The sequence below is a fragment of the Mandrillus leucophaeus genome, unplaced genomic scaffold (assembly GCF_000951045.1).
Source record: "Mandrillus leucophaeus isolate KB7577 unplaced genomic scaffold, Mleu.le_1.0 Scaffold301, whole genome shotgun sequence".
NCBI lineage: Eukaryota > Metazoa > Chordata > Mammalia > Primates > Cercopithecidae > Mandrillus > Mandrillus leucophaeus.
This window is the reverse complement of record NW_012103155.1, coordinates 899719-909458: the sequence shown is the minus strand read 5'-3', so window position 1 is coordinate 909458 and position 9740 is coordinate 899719. Positions and strand designations below refer to the sequence as shown.

The 9740-nt window shown below is 40.6% G+C and overlaps 1 protein-coding gene across 3 annotated transcripts in view; it reads right to left on the bottom strand.

Annotated features, from left to right (window-relative positions):
- LOC105544576 (zinc finger protein 827) overlaps nt 1–9740 on the bottom strand; it is a 174983-nt gene that overhangs the window by 56301 nt on the left and 108942 nt on the right. For all 3 annotated transcript variants that reach the window (XM_011987130.1, XM_011987132.1, XM_011987131.1), the window contains one exon: nt 9528–9631. In XM_011987130.1, the coding sequence (XP_011842520.1) occupies nt 9528–9631 (104 nt within the window). The remainder of the gene's footprint in view (nt 1–9527; nt 9632–9740) is intronic.

Genomic DNA, 9740 nt, shown 5'->3' with positions numbered 1-9740 from the left:
AATAGAGTCAACAGCTCCCCTTTGAAATACAACTATACTCTAAGATCAAACTAGGCTGGTGGGGGACAGATGGGGCTAACAAGGAGCACACAATCTCTCTTACACACATCTAAACCCCAAATCTGAAATGCTCAGAATTCGAAGCTTTTTGAGCACCAGCATCATGCTCAAAGGAAATGCTTGCAGATTTTTGAATTTGGGATGCTCATCCAGTAAGTATCATGAAAATATCTGTCTGTCTGTCTGTCTGTCTATCTATCTATCTATCTATCTATCTATCTATCTATCTATCTATCTATCTATCTATCTATCATCTATAAAAAAGTCTAAAATCTGAAATACTTTTCTGATCCCGAACATCTTGGATAAGGAATACTCAACCTGTATCACCTTTCCTTCACGCTTCAATGCCTTACTTCTCACCACCAGTGCCTGCACATATTTCCTACGGGCTTTCTCTGGCCACTGAAACCTGGTTGGCCCACCTGTTTGGTAGACCAGAGATTGGGGGAACTAATTCTCCTGGGAGCAGCTTTAACTGATGACTGGCTGCATAAACATCCCAGCTGTCTCACCCTTCAGGTAGGAAACTCTGGAAGTGTGTGTCGTACATTGTGTCCTAGAGGTCCCCAGGGAAATTAATCTCCAGTTGGCCACATTGGTAACCTGTTTGGCTGCTTTCCTTTGCTTTGCTCACTTTTCCATCTTGCTACCAGGGTTTCCTGGTCTCACCTCCTAAAAATCAAACAAACAAACAAAAAACTAGGCCAGGTGCAGTGGCTCATGCCTGTAGTCCCAGCACTTTGGGAGGTCGAGGCAGGCGGATCACCTGAGGTCAGGAGTTCGAGATCAGCCTGGCCAACATGGTGAAACACTGTCTCTACTAAAAATACAAAAAAAAAAAAAAAAAAAAAATTTGCCGGGCGTGGTGGTGTGCACCTGTAATCCCAGCTACTCAGGAGACTGAGGCAGGATAACTGCTTGAACCCGGAGGTGGAGGTTGCAGTGAGCTGAGATCATGCCACTGCACTCCAGCCTGGGAGACAGAGCAAGACTCTGTCTTGGAAAAAACAAAAAAACAAAACAAAACAAAAACCTTAAAATTGCTCTCAGATTTGTCTCACAATCTGCTTCTGGGGGAATCCAAACAAATGGTGTCCAAACTTATGGTGTGTGCAATGGTGGGTGATGATTATGATGCTATCTATTAAGACAGAAAAACAGGAGAGGAGGGTTTTAATTCATTGACTGATATTTTTGGAGGAGTGGTATGAAGAAAGTGGGAGGCAGGGGAAATGACATCTTCAGTTTGAAGCCCTTTGGACTGAAAGAGCTCCAGCGACCTTGATGTGGGATATCTGAATGGAACATCTGGGGATGGCGTGGTCAAACTTATATCATGCGAATGCAAAGACTGGCCACACTTTTGCACTTCTAGTGAACATCTTTTGTTTCTGAATGATAAAGTGAGAACAGAAAAGCTAAGTATCTTGCTAAGAGGCACACTGAATGAGGGAGAATAGCAGAAAATGAAAAATGAAGCCCTGGACCATCATTCCTATCACTACATCAGGAGACAGCCATGGTGTGATGTGGGAGTGTCTTCCTTACCACAGAGAGGCCCTCATTTGGCCTATGTAAGAGAATACAGAACAGATTTGTTTGAATGAAAATAGATGGTCTAGTTTATGAGCGGAATTACTTTTCTTTTTTTCTATCCTGGTTACCAGAGGGCAGTTGCTGCCCTGAAAAGAAATAAACACAAAGAAGAAATTGCATGAAATGAGAATATGTATTTTTGATAGCAAAGGAATGGAAGAACATATTGTATATACAGAAAAGGCCTTGTAGATTGAATTAGCCAGTCCCAAACTGAAGCCAGGGTCACTGCATTGCAATTTTCAAACAAATACTCTCCATCATCCATTATACATACTCAAGATTTTGGCCTTTTATAGCACTATTCATTCTCGAGGCATCTAAATAGTCTTTGCAAAAGTAAAAAAGCAACCATAGGCACTGCTGAGACCTTATAAAGGGTGTTTGGAATATTATGTGAGCACATATAAATTTGATAAATTTGCTCTGTTCAGAGGAAGAAACCAGGCCAAGGCCAAAGTGGCCACAGCCCTGGGGATAACCTATGCTTGAGAAACAAAGTCCTCAAATGGGATTTGGGTTTTGTTGAGAAGGGGTCTTGCTATGCTGTCCAGGCTGGTCTCAAACTTCCGGGCTCAAGTGATCCTCCCACTCCAGCATCCTGAATAGCTGGGATTATAGGTGTGTGCCACCACACTTGACTTGGATCTGGGTTTTATAAGGGCTTTCGGATGTTACCATTTCCCACAAAGTACAAACATGAAAGTGTTGATAATTATTTTTAATATGAAGTGACTCAACCCATCTGGGCAGACTCAAACCACATGGGCAGAGATAAAGAGGTATGGCCACACAATCACAGTTTTCTTTCTTTACCTTTGTGGCTTTCTACAGAAACTTCAGGTAAGGCATCTAAACAGGGTACACATTTCTCCTTTGGAAATGTTACCGCCCTTTAAAAAAGTATGCCTGTACTTTAGTGTGTGAACCTATAAATGCTAGTCTGTAGGCGCTGACAACTTAATTTAATTAGTTAATTACTGAGAAGAGCTAACTCAGACAAATAGCTGACAGTGCCTAATGAAAGATCTTTCTCTATAACTAGTTTCTAATAGAGTCAACAGCTTCCCTTTGAAATACACCTATACTCTAAGATCAAACTAGGCTGGTGGGGGACAGATGGGGCTAACAAGGAGCACACAATCCTTAGCCTCTAATAACGTTGTCTGGATCAAGAAAATCCATAACTAGGAAACTTTCTCCCTCTAGTAAACAGCTACGCAGACTATAGCTTATCTCCTGCAAGTTCATCAAAGAAATGCCATAAGCAGTGTGGAACAGTTTTTCGATTTGAAATGCAACAGGAAAAAGATGTATCAACCTACATGTCATTAGTTTAGGGCAACCAGTTTGTGTTACAAATAGAAATGTTTCTGCAAACTAGAAGTGACATAATTGAAAAACTATTGTCATCATTATCACTGTCATAGTCTGAAGCAAATGTGCACTCCTATTAACAGCCTGAAGATGCCCACTTGGCATCTAGACCCACCTATTTGTAAATAAGCCAATTAACCTTGACAAATACTGAAATACTGCCATAAGTATAGATGAATTTTCACAAAATTACCTATGTATATAATGAGTAATCAGATAAAGAAATAGAATGCCCCAGCTTCCTAAAAGCCCTTCTCATCCCCATCCCAGTCACTACCTCTCCCCAGTACTGTGTCTTTCAAGAACTACGTATGGTGACTTTTCTCTTTCCCAACTTTCACTGTAGGTGGGAGAATTTTAGTAGTAAAGCCCCTAGACTAGACTGATTGTCTACTGTGCTAGTGTATAGTTTTGGCCCTAGAAAGAAAAGGAAGGAGTCTAGGCTAAAGTTACAGTGCCATAACAGATGTGTATTAGTCTATTTTCACACTGCTATAAAAATACTACCAGAGACTGGGTAATTTACAAAGAAAAGAGGTTTAATTGATTCACATCTCTGTATGGCTGGGGAGACCTCAAGAAGCACAATCATGGCGGAAAGGGAAGCAGGCACATCTTACATGGAGGCAGACAAGAGTGAGCCAATGAAGGACGAACTGCCAAACACTTAAAACCATTAGCTCTCGTGAAAACTCACTATCATGAGAACAGCATGGGAGAAACCGTCACCATGATCCAAACACATGGGAATTACAATTCAAGATGAGATTTGGGTGGGGACACAGATCTAAACCATATCAAGATGACATAACTTTTAATACAAGGGATGTGCAAGGAGCTTGTAGACCTTCTCATCTCTTTCTGCAGGGAATTGGGCTAGGACCAAACCCAAGTTCTCCGGAATCCCAGTCTAGAAATTTTTCTTCTATGCTGCTGACTAGATCATCACTAAACAACTGAGCATTACATATTTTATCTAACTGAAAGTTTTAACACAGCTTCATAAAACCATTTCTATGAACCAGATGATCCATTAAAAACTACTGACATCCTAACTGAAAGAAACGTTCCAAGTGACTATGATATTACTAGATATCAAAGCATTAAAGGAAGAGAGTAAAGATAGAAATAGAAGAGAATAAAAGTAGAATTCCGTTAATCAACAGTAAGTACTTATAAATTATTGCAGTATCTTACTTAAAGGATTTTTATTTCTAACTAAAAGAAGACGGTGCATCGGTAATACTTAAAATGCCAACAGCTGGGGTAAATGTGGGCAACACTGGGAGTTGTGCTCCTTTTGGTCAGTGTCTGGTGACACATTTTCTGACTTAGCAGGCAGCAAGATAGGGCAGAAAGAGAGAAAATGTGCTGTGCAGTTCTGGGTCTGAATTCCTGTGCTGCCCCTCCCCAACTGTATGACTTTGAACAAGTTATTAAATCTCTCTACACCTCCAGGTAGTAATTTGTAAATTGTGGATAATTCCTATATCTCAATGAGTTGTTTCCAGAATTAAAAATGAGATGACATATGTCCTGTGCCTGACAATTTAATAGATCCTTGAAAACTGCTAGCTTCTTTCTCTGTACAAAATGAATTTGTCTCATCACAAAGGAGCTCAAGTTACAAAACGATACACACCAACATCCAATGTTCTATTGTTTATCTATGACTTTGTCTAAATTGAAAAAGAATCTGCTGTGTTTGAGAATGGATTGAAGAAAATAGTTTGCTGTAATATAATCCAAGACAGCTTTATATGTGTGTCTCTCTCTCTTGAGGCGTGAGTCGGAAGTCTTAACACAAAGGAAGGTGACGTGCACACATTGAGACATATCTTTTTAAGCCAACTGTCTTAAAGAGGTCATTCACATCTGACCAGGAGTGTGTCAGGCTGAGAGCTAGTTGCAGGTGGCACTCTAATGCAAGGCATCATTTATTCAGATTTCAGGAAAGTATATGACACAGTATATTAGATTGATAGGCAGACCAGAGAGGGGGAAATGGATCAAGAACAAGACTGGGGACAAGGCAGACAATTCCAAACCAGACTTTTGATTGAACGTCAAATTCTGACTGGCATAGCAGGTCCTGGAAGAAACTAAAACTTCCCCCTGCCTATCATAAAAAGCTTGTTTTTGTGATGGGTGCTGATGTTCATCTTTTCTTGTTCGTACGTTATAAACAAAACCAACAAAATGAGTTTTTTTTTTTTTTAAATGCAAGTTAGGAAATAATGAGGAAAGGGATTGACGAATATAATTGCAGATGTGCTTTACATCATCTCACTCCAGGCTGCATCTGAAATAACACACGGAAGCATCGGGGACTCCAAACACTCGGAGAGAATTCCATGGAGACCCACATTTTCCTTCACACCCGCTCTGGTTGTGTTTTTGTTTTTTGGCTTAATACAGAGCAAACATACTGTGACTTCAAAATCATAATAACACAGAATGGAAGCTCCACATTGTTTAAAAGCAGTACTGGGATATAAATTCTTCTCTTAACAGCCTTTGCTTACAGCAAGATGATGGGAAACAGGGACAGCTGCAGGTACAATGGCAATGGGTCTTCTTTTAATACAGAATTACCCACGTGCCCCGAAAATCACCTGACCTCGGAATCTTTCTTCTATTGATGTAAATCTTGCACAAAGTGAGACAACTATAAATTAAATAAAGCACATTAAATTACACGTAGTCTGTAATTTCTATCTCCCCCATGATAGGAAAGCTCTTTTATTTCTTTTGTAAAGTCACCAGCAGCAACATCACCCCCCAGGGTACATTCAGTAATCTATTTATGGCTCGAAGGATATTTTGTCCTCACATCCCTCCCGCAGAAGGTGACAGCAGTTTTTAACTCACCATTTTATTAAAGATTCCTGATGCTACCTCTGCCTAAGACATTCGCAGCAAGTGAAAATGTTAGGTCTTGGCTAACATGAGCATTCTTTAGTTCTCAGGAAAGTCAGTCTAGAAATACTGGCAACAACCGCAGCCAGGACACCGTGAAGCTCTGTGTTTATTCTGTTTCTCTGGGACGGTGGCAGCTGTGAGTTTCAGATGCCATCTGCCGAAGGCAAATGCCTAGTTAACTGTGCTATTCTCGATTTCTTCACAGTCCACAGTTCTACCAACCTCTCCCTACTTTGCAATCCCCCTCACTGCTGGCTTCCTTCTCCAACAGGCCTGAAACACAAGCACAACACACTGAGGATACCATGGATCCCCTTGGCCCAGCAGCTGTTACGCCCTAAATGATATTCTCTTCTGGCACCTCCTTACCCGGTGGTCTTAATCTGAAGGCATCTGGACTCTTCATCCTATTGGTAGAAGGGACATAACTATATACCAATGCTGTATATATTGTTGAAATAATGCTATGTATTTTCAGCATTTGCAAGGGAAATGGAACTAGGCACATTATATCTCATTAATTATGGTCTCTACTAATTGGGAATCTGAGAGAATTCTCTGTGCTGACATTTATTTTTGTATTATCTGCTGAAAGAAGAGGTTTGCTAAGTAAATAAAGGGTAGAAAGAGTTTTTTAATAGTAATGTTTAAACTACCTAAGAGAAGATTTCTAAAGATTCTGAGGCTTTCATTTGTATACTAACAACAAATCATTTTCTACCTAGTCACTAAAGCCAGCTGTCTCTTTTCTGGCTTCCCCATTTCTGCACAGCCACTATCATTTCCTAATTCAACGTGCTTATTAGCAAAGCTAACCAGTCTTCAACCAGCCAACTCATCCTCTGTCTGCTTCTCCCACCCCACTCCTCTTTTTCTCTCTAACTCAGGCCCTCATTAATAAAGCTGCCCTGGAACTAGAGGATCCTGGCTGGGCTCCTGTCTTTTGCCCCCAGTCCTCTCCAATGATTCAGTAATCTGCTGCCGGATTGGTCTTTCAAAAATTTCTTTTCATATTTTCCTTTCACACTCCAATCTTATTATCCCAGATGAAATGTTCTATGAGAACCCATGACTCTTATACTCCAGAACTCTAAGATCCTCAACTGTAGCTTCAGTGTCCTTGCTCCCAGCACAGAATTTAGCAGATTACTAAAATAAATGTAGATTCACAATATTTATCTGAATCCCCTGGGGGCAGATGTAATTTGGGATTCATACTTCTTTCTCATTTTAGGACCAGAACATGGTACATAAAACACACTTTATGTAACATCCCAGTGGGCCTGGAACAACACTTCATAGTCAAGTGCACTGATAGTTCTGCAACAAAATATATAAATTTCACCCCTTGTTGCAATAAATAAGGACAGTAAATAGCCTCCCATTAGGTTTTGCTACAAAATATTTATACAAAAAAATTTTGTTTGGTAGGGATTTTTGGATTTCAGAATTGTGATTAAGGGATTGAAGATGTATAGTAGGTATATTTATCCATGGCCACTTATCACTGTCCAGACTTGAAAGAAATAAGTTTTCTTTAAAAGTCTCCACACTGCTAACTTTGATTAATTCAGACTTCTTCTCCACAATTAGTTCAAATTATTGAGGCCATCCTTATAAAACTGTCTTCAGATTATGAGAACTTCGTGACCACAAGGTTGATCCTATCATTTTAATTTTTTTTCTAATTTTAACCCATTCCCAAAGCATTTTCACCTTGCTTATTAAAACAAAAAAATGTCTTTTTTTTAGCTGCTTATTTTAACAAAATGTAAATGTAGTCATTTTGCTTTTCTCTACCCAAAGAAAGGCTTTAGTGAAGTACGGTGGATTGATTATCTTTCAGCAGGACGGATTTACATTTTAAAAATCTCAGTTATGCTGACCTTCTCCCCCAAATAAGAGTTAAGCTTTTAAAGTGTAGGTTCATCTAATGTCTAACATAAGTTTATCAACCAAATCACAGAAACCCCCCTATGCACAGTTAAACATATACTGAAATCACTCTTTAGGTCAAGTTTTAACTTGACCGATAAACCCTGCTTTAAATACAGCCAAGTCAAACATTAAGCCAGCAGTGCAGGGTTTGTATATATATCATGGGATGCTGGCCGTATGGGTCACAGCATTTTGACAGGCAATTCCTAGGCAGTTATTTTGACATTAGAAAGTCACAATCCATCAAGTTAACAGCAGGGCAATAATTTTGGGACCAGGGAGATGGCTATTCAAAATGACACTGTGGGAAGTAAACAGTAGTTCCAAGAGCCCCTGTTTGAGTATGAAGACATAAACTAGGCAAAATTTCTCTCCACCTCTAGAACCAGCCATTATGTAATATGTTTTTGTGTAAGCATGTTATTTCTGGTGTTTGAATAGAAAAGCCCTGCCTGCAAAGCTAAAAAGCATGCAGGTATCTGGATTCTTTGGCTGAATGTGTGGCGATGAGAAGAAACGGAACTACCCTTATGAGACTCAAGAATGACAGTTTTCTTCCCCACCCCCATCCTCCACCCCCAGTTTGTCACAAGCCATTTCCAATGACCTGTGATACCCGAGGCCAATATTTCAGATGTTACTGAATTCTTTCTGCATTGCAAATTCATCAGTTCTCCAGTGCCCTGGGAAACAGGGCTCCTTGAGTATGTGGAGGAGACTTGGACTTTATTCTTGAAGAGGCTGCGGGGCCAACAACCCGGCTGTGAGTCCTGCCCTGCACACAGGCGGCCCTGGTCTCCTGGACAAATGAATGCGGATGGAGGCTACCGAGTGCTGCGGAGATCCTCTCCACAGCCGGGAGGCAAGGTAGCAACTGGCAGAAGCTTCCTGGCAGCTAGATAGGTGGGTATGGGTAAGGAGTATGAACTAGACTGCAGCGGTTCTCAGATGTTCTCATTTCACAATAACTCTGAGAACACACACGTAAGCCCTCCAGGATGGCCATGCTGTGGATAAGGAACAGCAAGCACATCCTTCATTCTACCCGGGAAAGGAGAAATGAAGAAAGGAAGAATGGATAAAAAATGATGTGCTGATGGCTGAGATGGCAAAATGGAGCACTGGATGGATATATGTAGATACTACGGCCAAGAAGAGAGACAAAAGTCTGGGTGGCAAGGTTTCCTCAATGAACTGTCTGGTTTCCATGCAAACTGAGGTGGTCTTTGTGGGGACCACACCCCCTAGGGTCATGACCTGCCCTACTGGGGGACTAGCACTCTCGCCACTGCCCTCCCTTATATTCCTGGCTGCCAGCCTGAAATACAATGTGTGAAGCAAATTATTTTCAGGTTATACTTCGTCATTTTAAGAAAAAGAAATTCATTATGTGGGTGAAATATCAGCAGGTAAAGAACAATAAGCTCTTAAAGCAAAGATGAAGAGGCTTATTACTGTAAACATTTTAATAAACTTTTGTAGCTTAAATTGAGTTTCTCCTTCTTTTCTAAAACCTAGCCTTATATGAATAACTACATCCGTAAGCTGAAAGTATCTGAAAATTCACACGTTTCAGAAAAGTAATTCTTAAGCAATCAACAGCAGAAGCAAAGCCAACAATGTTTCCATACCTGGAGCTGATATTCTTCCGTGCAGCACAGATTCACTGGGCAGCAGTTCTTTTGAATTGGAGGTGAATGGTGATTGTCTAAATGTGTCTTCTGAAAAGAAAGGGCTGGGGTGGGGGAGGGGGAGTGAGGTTTAGTAAATTAAAGTTATTTAAGACACCCAGAGCACCTGGCCCCAAATACATACATACGCAATATTGGATAAGGTGTTGTTTG